The sequence below is a fragment of the Sus scrofa genome, chromosome 8, assembly GCF_000003025.6.
Source record: "Sus scrofa isolate TJ Tabasco breed Duroc chromosome 8, Sscrofa11.1, whole genome shotgun sequence".
Lineage (NCBI taxonomy): Eukaryota > Metazoa > Chordata > Mammalia > Artiodactyla > Suidae > Sus > Sus scrofa.
Genome location: NC_010450.4, coordinates 76,350,646 through 76,371,260, shown reverse-complemented (window position 1 = coordinate 76,371,260; position 20,615 = coordinate 76,350,646). Strand labels below are relative to the sequence as shown.

At 46.2% G+C, this 20,615-nt stretch overlaps 1 protein-coding gene across 2 annotated transcripts in view; it reads right to left on the bottom strand.

Annotated features, from left to right (window-relative positions):
- The window catches only part of TMEM154 (transmembrane protein 154), a 42,279-nt gene extending 26,068 nt beyond the window's left edge, over nt 1–16,211 (bottom strand). Inside the window, exon 1 of one of the 2 annotated variants that reach the window (XM_003482422.4) lies at nt 15,994–16,211. In XM_003482422.4, the coding sequence (XP_003482470.1) occupies nt 15,994–16,081 (88 nt within the window). In that variant the 5' untranslated portion in view covers nt 16,082–16,211. Of the gene's footprint in view, nt 1–3,069; nt 3,599–15,993 lie in introns of those variants that run through there. The other variant, XM_021101510.1, reaches the window with a different exon arrangement.

The window sequence follows — 20,615 nt, the reverse complement described above, 5'->3', positions numbered from 1 at the left end:
GTGGAGGAGGAGGGTGTCTCAGGGGAATGTCCTTGGAGCGTGACAGCGGGTCCTCCTGTGGCTTGTGGGCTGACAGACAGCAGCTCCTAAACCAGTGCCTCCTGTCTGCTGCCGCCCCAGGCCCAGCCCATAAGAGTCAATGGTGATTTCCTGTAGGTGCCACTGCATGCTTCTTGGGTAAGAGCACAATGTTATGTAAACTCAGGGGTCCACCACTGCCTTGGATGCACCCATACGCCTTCAGGATGTGGTTCTGGAGCCTGTGGCCTGCAGAGTGTGCAGGGCTGAGCTCGGACCAAGTGGATAGCTCCTGGCATCATGGGAGGGAGACTGGGCTCAGGTTGCCAAGAGCAGGCCTGGAGACCACATGCTGCCCTTTCGAGCCATGGGGCCTGGGAAGAGCCCCTCTTTCCTCCAACTCTCTCTTTCCTAGAGCCCCCCCAAAGGGGACCATCGGCCCTGCCCACCCCATAGTGTCCATCTGAAGAGCAAAGTCCATTCCAGCTGTGAGAATGCAGTGTGTTCCACCAGGGGCCACCCTCAGGCCCGGTGGCCATCTCTCTCTCCTCTGCCCACTGTTTCCCCATCTCTAGACTGATCTGTTTTCTGTTCCCCAGGAGACTCATCTGCCCGGTGTAACTTCTTCATTTTGTTGTTGTGTCCTCTTATCTAAATGTGGACATATTTCAGAGGAAGTAGGGTGTGGCCTGGGGGCGGGAGCGAGGGTAAAGCTGAAGAAGCTGCAGAAATAAAGATGAAGAGCAGCAAGTGCAAGGAAGAAGCAAGAGAGGCAGCAGCCAGCAAAGCGCAGAGGAGGAGAAGCAGAAGAAAGGACGAAGACCATCCCCTGAAAGCAGAAGGGCTGTGTAAGGGGTGGGGACGTGTCTTTGAACCCGGCCTGCGATGGGTGTAGAGGCTCCAGGGTGGGTCTGGCAGGACCTCTCCTCCCTTCCAATGGCCCTGTGGCTGTTCCCCCAAGTGACCCCAGTGCAAACTCCCCCCAGGGTTCTCCCTCTCAACAGCTCTCTTTGCTCAGATAATGGAGCATCCCTAGGAGATAACGGGAGTGGTCACGTGAATGATGACATTAAGCTTCAGTACTTTTAATCCTAAAGCCCTAAAATTACCAGATAATGAACTGCACAGTGTATCGTCTCTTCCTAACGCTTATCGACCAGCTCCATATCCAACACAGCTGGGACGCGGATTTCGCACATCTGGCGAAGACCCTGGAGAGATCTTCATAAATAGGAAAAGGGGGGAAATGCTTCAGGTGAACCTAGAGTTGAGCAGCCGGCTGACACCCCACCCTTTTGTCACCTCTCTAAGCCTTGTGCCCAAGCGAAAGTGACCCTGCTTCCGGGTGAAGAAAACTAGCCAACTTCTCTTTTTTGAAAGTGGAACAAATGTGCCACCAAACTCTAGTTTTTAAAGTAAAAAAAAAAAAAAAAAAAAAAAAAGCATTCTCTATCAGTTGAAAGATGGCCACCCTGAGATGACAACGTAAAATAAAACATGATGAGAGAATGTTGTTAAACTCAGGATATGGTCAAGCATGGTGGACCTCAATCAGGTGCCATATTCTTTCCCTGTTGCGTCGACTCCATGCACAGATTGTTGAAACCATCTTATAATTCAGGAGTTGAAATGAAAGAAAACATGGCAGGCATCAGGTATTCAAATGGGATCCTGGTTGGTGGAATAACTGGATTGAATGTGGATTGCAGGATGCTCAAGAAACCAAGCCCTAGGTGCAAATTTTGCATTTGGAGTGGATAAGCAATTAGATCCTGCTGTAGAGCACAGGGAACTATATCTAGTCACTTGTGATGGAACATGATGGAGGATAATGTGAGAAAAAGAATGTATATATCTGTATGACTGGGTCACTTGGTTGTACAGTAGAAACTGACAGAACAGTAAATCAACTATAATGGAAAAAATAAAAATCATAGAATTAAAAAAAAAAAAAAGCCCAAGAAGCCTGTCCGCCTTCTACTTCCCCTGTACCTCTGTCTACAGCAAAGAGCCAGATTCATGTTAGCAGGATGAGATCCAGCCAAACCAAACCAGTGCTTCTCAGTCTTGGCCACACATTAAAGTCACCTGGGGACATTTTAGCCCTCTCACTGCCCAGGCCACCCCCCACCCCAAACCATTGCATCCAATACCTGGGGTGAACTCAGGCCTCAGTATCTTTTACAGACTTCAGGGTGCAGTCAAGGTTGATAACCAGGGCTCCAGCCCCTGCTCACAGCTGGCCCTCCCCAATCACCCCTGGTTCTCCATGCTCCTCCTTGGCCAACTGGAGGAGAATCAGGTCAGGAATCTGGAACCCAGCTCCAAGCAGCCGCCCACTCCATCACAAGAGCACAATCGTTTAAAAATCATCACTGAAGCCTTGACCCCCTGAAAGCCTCTGATGAGGGTATATTGAGAGAGACCTGTGACACTCATTCACAATTATTCAAATAAGTCTGAATAAGAGAGATCATCCTGGAGCTTACAATCCACATCTCCAGCAATGTCACTGCTGGTCCAGTGGCCTGGAGGTCAGAACCAGCAGTCGGTTAGTGTTTATGCTCCATAAACACCAAAAGGGCTTGTCACATATGGCTGGGCACTGCTGCCAGAGCTTCTGATTTAGCAGGTCTGGGTTTTTTGTTTGTTTTTGTTTTGTTTTGTTTTTGCTACCCTGTGGCATTCCTGGGCCACGGATCAGATCCAAGCCTCAGGTGAGACCCACACTGAAGCTGTGGCAACTCCTAATCCTTTAAAATGCTGATGTTAGAGTTCCCTTTGTGGCTCAATGAAAATGAATCTAACTAGCATCCCTGGCCTTGCTCAGTGGGTTAAAGATCCAGCATTGCTGTGAGCTGTGGTGTAGGTGGAAGACGCGGCTCGGATCCTGCATTGCTGTGGCTGTGGTGTAGGCCGGCAGCTGCAGCTCTGATTGAACCCCTAGCCTGGGAACCTCCATGTGCCTAAAAAAAATAAAAAATAAAAAAATAATCAATCAACCAATAAATTAATAAGTAAAATGCTGATGCTTCTGGTCTGAGGCCATACCTTGAGAACCATGGTCTGAGTGGCCCAGTCTCATGTAGTTGTGTTTAATTATCAGTCACTCCTCTTGTCCACAGCATTTACTGCAACCAACATCACCTGGCAGTTTTTAGGCTCCACCCACATCAGTTACTTGAGGACAGCCTAGTCTGTGGGCTAGGCAATGGTATGTTTTTAAAGTTCTCTAAATGAGTCCTGTATGAATGCTTGGTTGAAAGTCACAGAATTAAATTAGAATTCAATTGATTTAATTTGCCGCCATTCATGAAGACTGTCCTTCCCAGCTTTAAAGATGACTGGAGAGCCCTGCAAAAATCAATAAGTATATGCTGGCATTGAAATCAGAAAGCAAGAGTAAAGCTGTCACTATTTGCAGGTGACATGATATTTTATAGAGAAAAACCTATCGTCTTTTTAAAGCTGTTACAACTAACAAATGAGTTCAGCAAAGTTGCAGGATTCAAGATTAACATGTTGAAATCTGTTGTGTTTCTATACACTAATAATGGACTATTAGAGAAAGTAGGGAGTTCCTGTTGTGGCTTGGCCAGTTAGGAACCCAATATAGTGTCTATAAGGGTGCGGGTTTGATCTCTGACCTCACTCAGTGGGTTAAGGATCTGGCATTGCCACAAGCTGCACCTTAGGTCACAAATGTGGCTTGGATCTGGCATTGTTGTGGCTGTGGCTGTGGCCTGCAGCTGCAGCTCCAATTTAACTCCTAGCCCAGGAACTTCCGTATGCCGCAGATGTGACCATAAAAAGAAAGAAAGAAAGAAAGAGTCAGTTAAAAAAAAAATCTTGTTTAAAATTGCATCAAAAAAAAAATAAAATATCTAGCAATAAACTTAACAAGGAGGTAAAAGATCTATACTCTGAAAATAATAAAACATTGATAAAGGAAATTGATACAAAGAAATAGAAATATATAATGTGCTCTTGGGTTGGAAGAATTAATATTGTTAAAATGGACATACTACCAGGATTAATGCAATCACAATCAAAATACCCATGACACTACTCACAGAATTAGAACAAATGATCCTACAATCCACAAAAGACCCCAAATTGCCAAAGCAATCTTGAGAAAAAAGAACAAAGCTGGGAGTTCCCATTGTGGCTCAGCAGAAATGAATCTGACTAGTATCCATGATGACATAGGTTCAATCCATGGCCTTGCTCAGTGGGTTAAGGATCCAGCATTGCCATGAGCTGTGGTGTAGGTCTCAGACTCGGCTCGGATCTGGCATTGCTGTGGCTGTGGTGTAGGCCAGTGGTTACAGCTCTGATTCAACCCCTAGCCTGGCAACCTCCATATGTCATGGGTGTGGCCCTCAAAATACAAAACAAACAAACAAACAAAAAAAACAAAGCTGGAGGTATCACCCTCACAGACTTCAGACTATACTACTAAGCTACATCTAAACAGTATGGTGGCACAAAAACAGACATGTAGAGCAAGGAAACAGATCAGAGAGCTTAGAAATAAACCCATGCAACTAACCTACAGCAAAGGAGGCAAGAATTTACAATGGAGAAAAGATAGTCTCTTCAATAAGCAGTGCTGGGAAAACTGAACAGCTACATGCAAAAGAATGAAAATAGAAAACTCTCACCCAGAGTTCCCTTGTGGGTCAGGGATAATGAACCCAACTAGGCACCATGAGGACACGGGTTCGATCCCTGGCCTGGCTCAGTGGTCTGGGAATGTGGCATTACTGTGAGCTACAGATAAGTTGCAGACTCGGCTGGGATCCCGTGTTGCTGTGGCTGTGGTGTAGGCCGGCAGCTGTAGCTCTGATTCTACCCCTAGCCTGGGAAGCTCCAGATGCTACAGATATGGCCCTAAAAAAAAAAAAAAAGCACTCTCTCCCATCATATACAAAAATAAATTCAAAATGGTTTAAAGATGTAAATGTAAGAACTGAAAGGGTAAAACTCCTGAAACCTAAAATTCCATAAACGTGAAACCATAAAACTCAAGAACAGAGGTAGAATACTGTTTGACATAAACCATAGCAATATATTTTTAGATCTGTCTCCTATGGCAAAAAATATATAATCGTCATAATAAAAGCAAAATTAAACAAATGGGAACTAAGTAAGGTCTGCTCTGGGAAACCACCTAGGGAGCTGGGTTGCATTTTACCACATTCCCTTGAGAAATGCGCCTGCAGCTGCAACAGACTCGCAGGTTAAAACAATCCCCAGGATGGGGGCCCTCAAGACCTGGATGCCTTTTTCATTTTACACTTTTAATTTGTTTTTGTTTGTTTATTTGTTTTTTAGAGAAAGCTAAATTGTATTGAATCAGACATGCCCAGACACTAAGGCTGTCTCTGGCTTGAAGTTAACCCAGAGAAGCTGCATTTTTGACCATCTGAGTACCTTCTCATTCTCTAGAATCCTATTCTGGCCTGTCAGTATTGGGCAGTTTATTTTTATTTTAATTTTATTTTTTTTGTCTTTTTGCCATTTCTTGGGCCGCTCCCACAGCATATAGAGGTTCCCAGGCTAGGAGTCGAATCGGAGCTGGAGCCACCGGCCTACGCCACAGCCACAGCAATGCGGGATCTGAGCTTCGTCTGCAACCTACACCACAGCTCACGGCAACACCGGATCCTTAACCCACTGAGCAAGGCCAGGGATCGAACCTGCAAACCCATGGTTCCTAATCGGATTCCTTAACCCCTGAGCCACAACGGGAACTCCAGTATCAGGCAGTTTAAAGAAATGTATATATTTTTATGGCACAGAATACATATATATATGCTTTGTTTTTCTCTTTTTACAGCTGCACTTGTAGCATATGAAAGTTCCTGGGGTAGGAATTGAATTGAAGCTGCAGCTGCTAGCCTATGCCACAGCCACAGCAACACTGGATCTGAGCCACATTTTCAACCCACATTGAATTCCATCATGACTCAGTGGTTAACAAACCCGACTAGCGTCCATAAGGATGCGGGTTCGATCCCTGGCCTTGCTCAGTGGGTGAAAGATCCAGTGTTGCCGTGAGCTGTGGTGCAGGTTGAAGACAGCTCAGATCTTGAGTTACTGTGGCTCTGAATTGACCCCTAGCCTGGGAACCTCCATATGACACGAGTGCGGCCCTAAAACGACCCCCCCCCTCAAAAAAAAATAATAAGGATCCTTAACCCATTGAGCGAGGCCAGGGATCAAACCCCCATCAGCACGGACATTATGTCAGGTTCTTAACCCGCTAAGGCACAATGAGAAGTCCATATTTACACTTTTAACATGCAAGCTTTCTTTCTACCATCAATGGGATGATAGAGAAGTACTTTAAAATGAAGAAAATATTATTAAGTGATTCAGAAAGTATTCAGGTGAGTAATCATAATAACTGTTTTTTATTATGTTTCTGCCTCTCTTTTGAGTAGCCAATTTCAAAATGACAATGGAAAAGAGTAAGGTGAAAACACACGTTCCTCGCCATGCCCTGCCCCCCTGCCCACCGTGTCAGCCTCGCTCTGGGTGGATAAGTGAGGTGGGCTGGGGTGTGGGTCACCCAGGCCTCCTTGCTGGCCTGGCCCCTGGCTCAGGTCAGCACAAGCCCAGCGCCGCCAGGAGCCACTGCAGAACAGAGATAAACCAAAACCTAAGTGGTGGAGGTACACAGAGATCAGGGAGGCAGGGAAGGGAGATGGGGTGACAAGCTCAGTGGCCAGCGTGCCTTCCCCAGGAACTATGGGCATAACCTGGAGTTCCCCGTGCCAGCCCGCGAGGCAGCAGAGGGTGACAGTGTGTTTTCTTACAGGAAGCTCAGAAAGGAAGCAAGACCCCAAGCTCTTTCAAGTGGCATCTGGGGGGATTTTTCTAGGGTTGGCAAAGCCCCTACGCAGGTTGCTAAGGCTGGCCTGGCTTCTGATCCTACTTTACCTCCCAAGAGAGTCAATCCTGCCCTTCCATCTTGAGCAGTCCGACAGGCCTCCAGTCCTCAGAATTTCAGCATCGATCCTTGTGCTACTGATGGGCTAGTCTCACTCTTTTGTCAATCTCTTTTCTGTTAATATAATCCTATGATTTTTTTTTTCTCTTTTACTTTTTTTTTTTTTTTTTTTTTTTTTTTTTGGTCTTTTTAGGGCCGCATCTGCAGCATATGGAAGTTCCCAGGCTTGGGGTCAAATCAGAGCTGTAGCTGCCAGCCTACACCACAGCCACAGCAACTTGGGATCCGAGCTGCGTCTGCGAGCTACACCACAGCTCACGGCAATGCCAGATCCTTAACCCACTGAGTGAGGCCAGGGATCGAACCTTCATCCTCATGGATCCTAATCAGAGTTATTACCACTGGATAAACTCCCTCTCATTTACTTTTAATTTTTTTTTTTTTTTTTTTTTTTTTTGGGAAAACCCATGGCATGCAGAAGTTCCCAGGCCAGGTATCGAACCTGCATCACAGCAGTGGCCGGAGCCACAGCAATAACAACACTGGGTCCTTAACCCCCCAGGCCACCAGGGAACTCCTCTCATTTACTTTTTAAAGTGACAAATTACATTATTAGATTGTCTAAAGTTGATTCCCCTCTTGGATTACTGTTTTATACTACTTAATTACCAAGGTTTTTGGTTTTTCTTTGTATGTCCTATACTTACTAAAAATATTTTTGGAGGTCTCTGGTGGTGCAGCAGGTTTAGGACCCTTCATTGTCACGGCAGCAGTGGAGCAGGTTTGATCTCTGGGTTGCTGCAGGGTGGGTTTGATCCCTGAACCAGGAACATCCACATGCCATGGGCGGGGCCAAAAATTTTTTTTTGTTTACCCAGAATTGACATTTAACTGAGTGCTCTATATTGTTTGCTAAATCTGGTCTCCTTAATCATAAGCAAATAAATCAACATAAGTTTAAAAAAAAGTAGCAGATTTTTAAGTTAGTAGGCTGTTTGAGGGGACAAAAAAATAACATCAGCAGACCGTACTCCCCACTGGGCTCCTATTTCTGAAAACCACAATGTGGTGGGGAAGTAGGAAATAATAAAGATGGTTTTAAGTCATAGAAAACAAAGAAACCTAGAAAAATTCAATAACAAACAGACTGATTGGTTTTGTTTTCAGGCAAAGAGACCAGAGCCTCAGTGAAGAGAGCTCTCCTTTCCAACCACCTCCTGGGATTTCTCAGGAAGTCCGTTTGCACTGCCCTCAGCTCCCGAGGCTGATTTTTCCATTCATTTTATGTTGCATAAATTTTATTTCAATTTTAAAATCAGCTCTTACTGGCTTGAAATCTCGAGTCTATGAAACTTCTATTCCTTTTTCTTTCCAAAAGTACTTCCCCCAATTTTTTATTTATTATTATTATCATTATTATTTTTGCTTTTTAAGGCCGCACCCAGGGCATATGGAGGTTCCCAGGCTAGGGGTCCAATCGGAGCTGCAGCCGCCGGCCTACACCACAGCCACAGCAATGCCAGATCTAAGCCGTGTCTGTGACCTATACCACAGCTCATAGCAACACCAGATCCTTAACCCACTGAGCGAGGCCAGGGATCAAATCTGAGTCCTCATGGATACTAGTCATGTTCGTTACCACTGAGACACGATGGAACCCCCCAAAATGTTTGTAAACTGTCTGACATTTCTGCAAATTGTCATGCTGTTCAATGCATATTTTGGGGGGCTGAACTTCCCTCCATATTCAGAGAGGAAGATGGGATAGAAGGCTTGCTCGGAACTCCTCATAGGTGCAGCCATGGAGTATTCTCTACAGGAAGGGAAGCAAGAGCTATTGCCTGTTTGCTTTGAGGAGCCAGAAGTGAGCTATTCATGCACAAAAGGAGTTGGGAGGGTTTGCATTTTAGCACAAAATAAAACTGAATCAATGAAAAATCTTATTTATCCAGACATCAGCATGGATTCAGCACCATACTCAGAAAATTCTAATTTTGTCACAATACAAGTCAGTTGGGCTTTAGGATGAATTCCTTGTCATTCATTCATTCAGTCAGTGAGTTGTGTGTCTATTATGTACCAGGCCCTATTCTAGGCTCTGGGACATGAAAGTGAATGAGACCAGGCCCAGCCTCCCTGGGAAGTGACTGCTAAGTTGGGACAATGACATACCAATCAATAATCACATTACAGTTGAATGGAAGCCATAAGGTGCTTGTGTATGGAGTGTCACGAGAACAGGGAAAGGACGTTTTTCATTGTATCCGGGGTGGAGGGTTCAGGAAACTGTCACAGGAGAGGAGACCATTGACTTGAATCCCAGGATCTCATCAAAGATGGCAGGGAGGGCACTGCCGCTGAAGCACAGCTGGAGAAAGACTCTGTGGCCCAAGAGAGCCTGGCAGGTTCAAGTATTTGCATCGTGGGACACGTGGTGGGACTGGTCTAGCAGGAAAGGAGCTCAGGCGAAGCTTATAAGGGACTGGTGACGATGCCAAGGGGTTTGGAAGCTATTCTGAGGCAATGAAAAACCACTCAGGGGGTAAGTACAGGAGAAAAAGAATCACATTTTTGTTAGATAACCATCACTATAGAGGATGTGTGAAATTGGGTGGAGAGGAGATTCAAAGCAAGGAGGCTAGTTAGGAAGTAATGCAGTCACCTAGGTGAGCTCGAACAAGGGCCAAAGCCAGCAGGAGCAGGGGAAGAGGTCTGTGTTTGCATCCAAGGCCCCCTAGGACATCTCCAAGGAGAAGAGATGATGAAAAGGCAGGTCCGGAGTTGGGCAGATGAACCCGACTGGAGGCGATGTGGGGAATCATTAGCCAAGGGGTGAGATGGAAGCCGTGAAAGTAGGTGTCAAAACCCTGAGGCGATGTAAGGAGGGAGAAAAGAAAAGATAAACACGGAAAGAGCAGGTGGGAGAGGAAGATTCCAGGCCAAACAGGTCACAGGAAACCAAGAAAAAAGGGCATCCTAAGATGCAAGGAAGATGAGCATTTCAATAATTGATGAATTATGTCAAGTATTACGGAGAAAAATGGAAGCTAGAGACAGAAATGCGTCCTTTGGGTTCAGCGATCAGGAGGCACCGGTGACCCAGAAAGAGCAATGTGAGAGCAATTAGACTCGGTAGCCAGTCGGCTGGGGGTTGAGAAGTGAAGGGAGTGAGAACGTGAAGATGTGCTGTGGACCGTCTTCCAAAGAGACTGGAAGCTACGGGCAGGACAGAGTAGGGAGAGCCAGCGGGAACTCGGAGAGCTGGAGAAGAACTCACTTTTCACTATGGACGTTTACCTGCACACCTACCGAAGGGAAGAGAGACTAATGTAACCAACAACAGGAGGCCCCCTAGGAATTATCTTCTCTTTTCCCACAATGACTAGAGCAGGGGTTGGCAGACTTCTTCTTACGGTCCAGAGAGTGAGTATTTTTTATCTTGTGGGCCAAGAGTCAAAATGCAGGCTATTATGTAAGCTGTATATAGCCATTTAAAAACATAGCCCTTTAAAAATATTCTATATAGGAGTTCCCATCGTGGCTCAGTGGTTAACGAATCTGACTAGGAACCATGAGGTTGCGGGTTCCATCCCTGCCCTTGCTCAGGGGGTTAAGGATCCGGCGTTGCCGTGAGCTGTGGTGTAGGTCACAGACCAGGCTTGGATCTGGAGTTGCTGAGGCTCTGGCGTAGGCCAGCGGCTGTGTCTCCAATTAGACCTCTATCCTGGGAACCTCCATATGTCATTGGTATGGTCCTTAAAAAAAAAATAAGCAAAAAAAAAAATTCTCAAATAGGTAATAATCTCTTTAAAGACATAAAAGAAGGAATAAATAACAGAAATAGCATAAGGAAAAAATAAAACCAAGGTATTATATATCTAGGAGTTCCCTGGTGGCCTACTGAGTTAAGGATACAGCACTGTGGCTTGCATTACTGCTGTGGCTTGGGTTCGACCCCTGGCCCAGTAGGTTCTGCATGTCAAGGTTTCGGGCAAAAAATAAATAGAAGAAGAGGCCTCGTGCTAAAAAAAAATATTACACACACACACACGTATATATACATATATATATATTATACACATAACATAGAAAGATTTTCTAGAAATAAAACATATAATAACTGGAATTAAAAGACCAGAGGATGAGTTCAGCGCAGGAGGGACTAGGTGATTACACGAATCTACCCTCCCACGGGTGGTACAGGGTTCCTGTTTCTCCATATCTTTGTCAATCTCTGAGGGTGATGCAAACTCTGCACAGGTAGGCAAATTGCAGCTTGCATTGTTTCTTTGCAGAATTGAGCCCAGCCCAGCCCAGGTCCTCCCCTCTTCTGGTTTCCTGGGTCAGCCTTTTAGACTCAGAGGAACTTTAAGCTTTAATGAATCCCTATCTGTTTGTTTGTTTGTTTGTTTGTTTTGCCCCTGAGGGCTGCTTGGGGCAGTTCCCAGCCAGGCTCTCCCACAGTGACTCTGCCGGACAGGAGGCTGTGTTTCCCTCCCTGGTTCCCACACCCAAGCCTATTAGCAGATGACTTCAACCGTCTGTATTTCCTGCTTCTGGTTTTTTCTCTGCTAATCCCCAGAGTCTCAGGTTGCTCACTCTGTACCTTTGAGCCCTTCCCTTCCCCTCCGGAGGCCAAAGTTTCACTCAACTCAGCCATCCCTTTGCCTGGCAGCTAGTCTCTGACCCAGCTGAACAAATACAGTTCCTTTATGTGGTAAACCAGGTTTATGAGACGCACTGCCATAGCTGAGAAGGCACGACAGACACTCTTTTCCAAACCTGAAACTAGACCCGCAGCCTGGCAGAATGACAACCCCTGAAAACCCAGAGGGAAATACCGTGTATTGTTAGAGCATGGACTCCTGAGGCTGAAACTTACTGAGATCTACTACTTAGCTGTGTGGCCTTAGGCAAGTCACTTAACTCCTCTGTGCCTCAGTTTTCTCATCTGTAAAACAGCAATAATAGTACCCACTATATGGGGTCTGTTATGAGAATTAAATGAATCAATATGCGTAAAGTGTTCAGAACCGGCATATACGCGAGGAGGTCCCTGGTGGCCTAGTGGGTTAAAGATCTGGTGTTTTCGTTGCTGTGGCTCTGGTTCTGTCCCTGTGCTGAGAACCTCCACATGGCAAGAACATGGCCAAAAAAAAAAAAAAAAAAAAAAAAAGGACAGGCACATGCTGAGCGCTGTGTATGTTCACCATCATTGTCATTACTAGCTGAACTTGGGACAGTCCCAGGAAAGAGCAGGTGGCAGTCACACATTGAAATAAGAACAGTATCAGAAAGTACAGCTTCATCTATGCAACTAGTATTTCCTTCCATTCTTTCTCTCCTTTTTAAGGTTCATCCAACAAGTATATGGTCCTTACTCTTCTTTTTTGTTTTGTTTTGTTTTGTCTCTTAGGGCCACACCCGCGGCATATGGAGGTTCCCAGGCTAGGGGTCCAATCGGAGCTACAGCTGCCAGCCTACACCACAGCCACGGCAATGAGGGATCCGAGCCGTGTCTGCGACCTACACCACAGTTCACGGCAATGTTGGATCCTTAACCCACTGAGCGAGGCCAGAGATCGAACTGAGTCCTCATGGATACTAGTCGGATTCGCTTCCGCTGTGCAACAGGAACGCTGGGTATTCTTAGCTATTCTTTTGTGGTTAAAATCCCACAAAAGCTATTTTCTCATTTCTCTCCTGGTGATTTCTGAGTGGATTATTTCACTTCAGATAGCACTCCTGCATCAGACTCTCTATCTACATAAAGCAAAAAGATACTGACTCAGCAGTAATGATGCTGGCTGCAGGGAACCTCAGGTATTAGATAAAGTTGCCTGTTTGTGGTTAATAAAAGCTTGATTTGAGACACATCCTAGAATATGCTTGCAAGGGAGAGAGTCAGGCTATTGGGTAGACTGGATTCTTCTACCAAACATCTCCTAGATATTTCTTGAAGAATTCAAGGAAATAAATACAAGTGTAACACCTGTAAAATAACTTACCCTCTAAAGTCTCAAGTGCTATTGGTTCAAAAGGATAGACCTTACTTAATTTTACAGTATATATTCAGTCCTTCATTTAAAATAGTCTTTCCTGGAGTTCTCACTGAGGCATAGTGGGTTAAGAATCTGACTGCAGCAGCTCCAGTCACTGCAGAGGTACGGGTTTGATCCCCAGCTTGGTGCAGTGGGTTAAAGGATTCAGCATTGCAGCAGCTGTGGCTTGAATTCAGTCCCTGGCCTGGGAACTTCCATATGCCAGGAGCATGGCCATAAAAAAAAAAAGCCTTTCCCTCGACTAATCTCAAAGTAAGGAACTCTGATGGTACAGCTGCTTGCAAGTGGGCAGTTGTGCATTTTCAGACACTGAATATCAAGGCAGGGCCCCAGGGGTGTGTGGGATGATCCCGGAAATCCCTGCATTCCCCCGAAATGCTTTCAACTTCTGCTCCTCCTGACATCCTGGCACAGCCTGCATTCGGGAGCTCATTGGCTTTAGTGATCAGCTTTCTAGGACGATTTTAGTGTTGATCAACAATGACTGGGAGTTCCTGTCGTGGCTCATCAGTAACGAACCCAACTAGCATCTATGAGGACGCAGGTTCGATCCCTGGCCTCACTCACTGGGTTAAGGTTCCGGCATTGCTGTGAGCTGTGGCGTAGGCCAGCAGCTGTCGCTCCAATTCAACCCATAGCCTGGGAAATTCTGTATGCTGCAGGTGCCACCCTAAAAAGCAAAAACAACAGTGACAGAGTTCCTCATCTACGCAGACCCCTTACAAGTTTTGGGGAAATCGCAGATGGATGAAAAAGAATTTTTCTTCTCCCTGGAGATGCTCACAGCTCACTCCCTGGGTAGGAGACAGGGACAGAGGCCCAGTTCTGCTTCCAAGGTGTTTGCTGTGTTGACAGCAGGTTAGCTCTGTGGGGGTGTAACAGGCAGGGCACCAGGGAAGGGAGAGAGAGAGAGAGACGCCTAGGAGCAGGTCACACCCAGTCTGGGCCTTTGAATGTTATATAGGAGTTCACTCAAGAGAAAAAAAGAAAATTGTCATCACTAGTGGCAAGTATCACAGAGGCCTGGGGCACAGGCTCCACCTGTTCGGAGTGACTGAGGGGTTGCGGATGGAGAGGAGCTCGACAGGAGGAGTTGCCGTGGAGAAGAGGTTGGAGGGAGGCCGGGGAAGGGGTGGTCGTAAATGAGGAGCAACAGAAGCTCTGGAAGGGGAAGGGTCACTGATCAGGGGAGAGAACGTCACTGAGTCTCTTCTGTAGTCCTTGTGCATCTCCTGAATTGCAGACACTGTGACTCTATCATTTTCTTCTCTTTTTTTTTCTTTTTAGGACCGTACCTGCAGCATATGGAGGTTCCCAGGCTAGGGGTTGAATCAGAACTGCAGCTGCCAGCCTACACCACGGCCACGGCAACATCAGATCTGAGCTGCCTCTTTGACCTATACCATAGCTCACGGCAATGCGGGATCCTTAACCCACTGAGCAAGGTCAGGGATTGAACTCATAACCTCATGGTTCCTAGTCGGATTCGGAGAGACCCTGGAGTCCAGGTCAGGAGGGCTGACTGGTGGTGGGTTCCACTTTCCTCTATCTGTTTCTTCACCTGCACCTCCAGCACCACTGCACCCCCAGAATAGCAGTAGCCTTAGCACAGGTTGAATTGCATTATTTTTTTCCCCTCGTTTTTGGCCTCACAGCACAAAAAAGGCGAGGCTGGGGATCACATCCAAACCACAGTTGCAACCTAAGCCACAGCTGCAGCAATGCCAGATCCTTAACCCATTGTGTCGAGCTGGGGAGCGAACCTGCATCCCAGCGCTCCTAAGACACCGTGGATCCTGTGACACCACAGTGGGAGCTCCTGAGCTGCATCGTCTTTAAGTTCCCTTCCAGCTCCAAAACTTGGTGCATTAAGAAACATGTTATCCCCAAACTCACTTGGAACATGAACCTCTATTGCAACCAAACATCCTTCCAGTTGGAATGGTTGGCCTCTCACTTTCCATCTCCGGGGCCTAGTGAGACCACAGGGAGAAGCACCCAGAGAAAGGGAGATGGGTAGGGTGCCACTGCCAGTCTCCAGGGGGCAGCCTCTCTGTGAGGTACTATCTGATTTCTCCCATCCTGTTTAAAGAACCACTGCTTGAGACCATTCTTTGTGGTCCAATACTGCATTAGCAGCAGGCAGTGTCCACTGACAGGAACCACAGGCAACTAGTTTATTTACCCAAAGGGCAAATCCACCCAACGGTAAGAGGCAGTGCAGGACGACTGCCCTTGCTGTAGCAACCGTCAGCATATAAAATCAATTGCCTCTCTTAACTCAAAATTACGAGATTTAATATTTTGTCTTTTCTGGTGCCTTTGATTCGCTGCAATCACCTTACTCCTTAAAACAAATCTTCATGAGTGACAATCAATGCAAAGAAAATCTCTCCCAAAGTAACAAGATCAAAGAAAAACAGATGAAAGACTTTATAAATTAGAGGAGACGCCTGGTAATTCCTCAGATAGTTTCCTGTTTACATTTTTTCCTTTTTTTAAACTTTCGATGTTTTAATTTACTTTCCAGGAGTCAATTTCCATACCCCAGTTTTTTTCCAGGAGTTTTTAGAACCAGCTAACTTCTCAGCCCACGTTAGTAAAAGTAAACTCCTTATTCCTGTTTCAGCTGATGGAAACAGTCTCTTACCGGAACTGCCAAAGAGCTGATCGTTTTCTTAATGTGCCCATTAAAGCCGGTAAATAACTGGGACCCACACATCTTAGAAAACAAAGATCTGGGGAAGCTGGAGGTGGATTAGCCAGCTGTAATCCTAGCCAAGCCCCTCCTCCCCCCATACCCCCAAAAGACAGCTCCACTTTTCTCTACTTTTTTCACAGAAAAGATTGGATTTTTCTGACCATTTCTCTCCCCGGCAGAGTTCTGTAGCCTGGGGCACCAAGCAAGCCTTCATTATCTTCCTTGCCTGGCAGGGAAAGCCTAGAGGTGCTTACCCTGCTCCTGGCTGGTGGGGAGGGACGCGATGACCAGGGCGACGACGAGGGCGGCTCCGGGAGCCTGGGGGTCCGCGCTCCGCAGCATGATGCTGGTCGCACTTTCAGCCCTGCAGAAACGTGAACATTTCCTGTTTCCTGCTTGTTTGGGTCGGTGCTAACTTAAAGGAGAGGTGTTTGCCTGTTTTTTAGGAAGTGATGTAATTCTGCAGGAGCCTGTCAGACCAGCAAGAATTGCAAAAGAGAAGTTGTTCTTCAAGCACTGATTCAGTCAGCACGCCTTGCAAGCCCTTTTCCGTCCCAGCCCTGCGTGGGCTCTATCTGTTGAAACGGTCCCCATGGAAGCAGAGTCCACTTGCTCGGATATCATGCAGGATCTGGGACCGGGGGGCCCGGACCACACGCGTGCTTTGTGATTTTTACCCAACCCCCAAGTCAGCCTCAGGGGCTTCCTGGAGTGGAGAGCAGAACTTTCTGAGAGGATGGAACTGTTCTGATTCTGTGCTGTCCAAGGCAGGAGCCATGAGCCACACAGGCTACTGAGCACCTGAAACAGGGCCAGCTTGAACGGAATGCTTAGCTTTTCTTTTTATTAATTTAAATTTAAGTAACTCCATTGGCTAGCGGCTATGCATTGGATAGCGCAGACAGCGCAGGTCTAGACAGCAGGGACACCTGTGCCATCAGGAAATGGCCAACCCAGCTCTCTGCAGCCAGGTACATCCTGGTCCCCAGGCCCTGAGTGCCCCCAGTGTCCAAGCCCTCAGGAGAAAAAGGATAATGCTGAACCCATGTCTGAAGTGTGTGTTCTGCTTGTCCAGCGAGAAATCCTCTTGTTATGTTTGATTTCTTTCTTTTTTCTTTTTTTTCCTTCATAAAGACTTTATTTTTTATTTTATTTTATTTTTTGCTTTTTAGGGCCTCACCCACAGCATATGGAGGTTCCCAGGCTAGGGATCGAATCGGAGCTGCAGCTGCCGGCCTACCCCAGAGCCACAGCAACGCGGGATCCTTAACCCACCGGGCAAGGCCAGGGATCGAACCCACAACCTCATGGTGCCTAGTCAGATTCGTTTCCGATGTGCCACAACGGGAACTCCAAGACTTTATTTTTTAGAGCCGTTTTACGTTCACAGCAAAATTAAGAGGAAAATAGAGATTTTTCACGTGCCTCCCCCAAACAAACACAGCCTCCCCATTATCAACTCCCCAGCAGAGTAGTACTTTCGTTATAATTGATCAACACATGGGTACATCACAACCACCCCAAGTTCATCGTTTACATTAGGGTTCACTCTTGGCGGTATATATTTTATGGGTTTGGTAATAATGACATGTATCATCGTCATAGCATCCAACGGAGTAGTTTCCCTGCCCTGAAAATGCTCCATCCACCTGTTTATGCACCTGTTCTTCCACCCCTCACCACCACCTTAGCCCCTGACCACTGCTGATCTTCTTATTGTCTCCATAGTTTTGCCTTTTCCAGAATGGTAGATAGTTGGATAATTGGACTCATAAAGTGTCCAGCTCTTTGAACTTGGCCTCTTTCACTTGGTAATATGCACGTAAGTGTCCTCTACATCTTCTCCTGGCCTGATAGCTCATTTGCTTTTAGTGCTGAATAATAATTCCTTTGTCTGGATGGACCACAGTTAACTTATCCACTTACGACGGACATCGCAGTTGCTTCCAAGTTTTGGCAATTAGGAATAAAGCTGCTGGAAACATCTGGGGGCAGCGATTTGTGTGAACACACGTTTTCAACTCCTTTGGGAAAATACCAAGAAGCTGAATTGCTGGATGTATGGCTAAGAGAGGAATGGTCTTTTAAAAGGCCCATTTCCAAAGCAGAATATCCTCTCGGAGGGGAAAAGTGAGTCTGTATTTGACCTTTCTCCCTTCTTGAATACCATTTGCTCAGAGGTCATTAACAACAAACCAAATAGAACCCAGGTGGGTTAGAACGGAGGTGGAAATCCTACTGAACTAAAACCAAGGAAGGAGGTGGTAGTTTATACCAGTGTTTGGAGCGATTCGATAGAGCAGGTTAGGTTTTGTGTGTTCAGCTGAAGTGAAGGGCCTAAGCATCCCAGACTGGAATATCACAATTATGTTGGTTGTGGTGCCAAGAGAGACAGGCAGATAGAGAGAGGCATCAGACAGCCATCTCATCTCTAGCCCTTTGTCTGCAAGTCATTGTGAGTCACCAACTTCCCATAGTTGCCATCATCAGTGATCTGGCTGGTGTAAACCCAGAAGGTGACTGGACGCCTCAGCCTCTGACGTTGCCATTCATTCTGGGGGTGCCACGCCCGCAGCATGCAACTACTCTCCCAGGCCGGGGACTGAACCCATACTATGGCAGTAATCAGCCACAGCAGGGACAACAATGGATCCTTAAACTGCTGAGCCGCCAGGGAACTCCCAATTTTTTTTAGTGCATTGCTGCTTTTTGTTGTCATCCGTCACTGTTTATCTCGATTCTTTTTTTTTTTTTTTTTGTCTTTTTGCCTTTTCTAGGGCCGCTCCGGCGGCATGTGGAGGTTCCCAGGCTAGGGGTCTAATTGGAACTGGAGCCACCAGCCTACACCAGAGCCACAGCAACTCGAGATCTGAGCCGCGTCTGCAACCTACACCACAGCTCATGGCAACGCCGGATCCTTAACCCACTGAGAAAGGGCAGGGATCAAACCTGCAACCTCATGGTTCCTAGTCAGATTTGTTAACCACTGAGCCACTACGAGAACTCCTATCTCCATTCTTATTCACAGAAATTGGTTGATGACCGTGTAATAATTAGTGTGTTAATGGATCTTCAGAATGCGGTTCAATGTTTTAAACTGGCAGTTAAGTCAATTCCTGATTTTAAAAAAAGGCTTTTGCCCTTTAGGTGACAAGGCAGAATAAACATCAGAAAAAAATAAAATTCAAAACTGGAGGATTGATTTGAAAAGAGAAGGGAAAGGACTACGAATCAAACTTTTTTTTTTTTTTTTTGTCTTTTTGCCATTTTCTTGGGCCACTCCCAATTGGATCCAATTGGAGCTGTAGCCACGGGCCTACACCAGAGCCACAGCAACGCAGGATCCTTAACCCACTGAGTAAGGCCAGGGATTGAACCCGCAACCTCATGTTTCCTAGTCGGATTCATTAACCACTGAGCCACAACGGGAACTCCCAAACTCTTTTTTTTAAAAAAAATCTATGATAGTTGACTTACATTGTTCTGTCAATTTCTGCTGTACAGCAAAGTGACCCAAATAACAAATGTTGGAGAGGGTGTGGAGAAAAGGGAACCCTCCTGGACTGTTGGTGGGAATGTAAATTGTTGCAGCCACTATGGAGAACAGTACAGAAGTTCCTCAGAAAACTAAATACAAAACTACTATATAATCCAGCAATCCCACTCCTGGGCATACATCTATACAAAACTTTCATTCAAAAATATACATGCACCCCTATCTTCATAGCAGCACTATTCACAACAGCCAAGACATGGAAACAACCTAAATGTCCATCAACAGATGAATGGATTAAGCAGATGTGGTACATATACACAATGGAATACTACTCAGCCATAAAAAGAACAAAATAATGCCATTTGCAGTAACATGGATGGAATTAGAGATTCTTATATCAAGCGAAGTAAGTCGGAAAGAGAAAGACAAATACAATATGATATCGTTTATATGTGGAATCTAACACATGAAACAGATGAATCTATCTACAGAAACAGACTCGAAGACATAGAGTACAGACGTGTGTTTGCCAAGGGGGAGGTGAGGGATGGGCTGAGTTTGGGGTTAGTAGCTGCAAACTGTTACTATATGCATCAAAATCTTTTTTTTTTTTTTTTTTTTTTTTTGCTTTTTAGGGCCGCACCTGAGGCATATGGAGGTTCCCAGGCTAGGGGTTGAATTGGAGCTGTAGCTGCCGGCCCATGCCACAGCCACAGCAACATCAGATCCAAGCCTCATCTGTGCGACCTACACCACAGTTCATGGCAATGCCGGAACCTTAACCCACTAAGAGAGGCCAGGGATCAAACCCGCAACCTCATGCTTCCTAGTCGGATTCGTTTTCTCTGAGCCACAATGGGAACTCCTATGAATCAAACTCTTGATGAGCAAGTGACTGGATCCCTGGCTTTGAGACTCTCTAGCACTTCTCTCGCTGCAACACACACGTGCCATACAGAAGGCCCAGGGCTTGGGGGCTTGCTTCACTTTGCCATTTAAGCCTTATTAAAACCATCTTGGATCCCAGGCTCGATGCATGTGTTTGGCAAGGTGTGGGCCTTGGTTTCTTTGATTTTAAAACTGCAGCTTGCTGGAGGCTGCGCAGAGTCAGGGGTCTGGGCTGCAGCCCTCGGTGGGGCCTGGGCACCGGCAGCCGGCGCCGCGCCATCTCTGCCAGGGTGCCCTGCTTCTGGGCCAGCAACACGACATCACTTAGAATGATGTGCAAAATAAGCCTCGGGGAATCTCTGCATCACCCTATAATTTTCTTTTGACCCCTGTGCTCTCTAAGACCCTTGGAGTGATTAAGCTGATCTTAAGGGGAAGAAAATTACCATCATCGATCAGAACATTGCAGCACCTCAGTGATCTCTTTGCTGC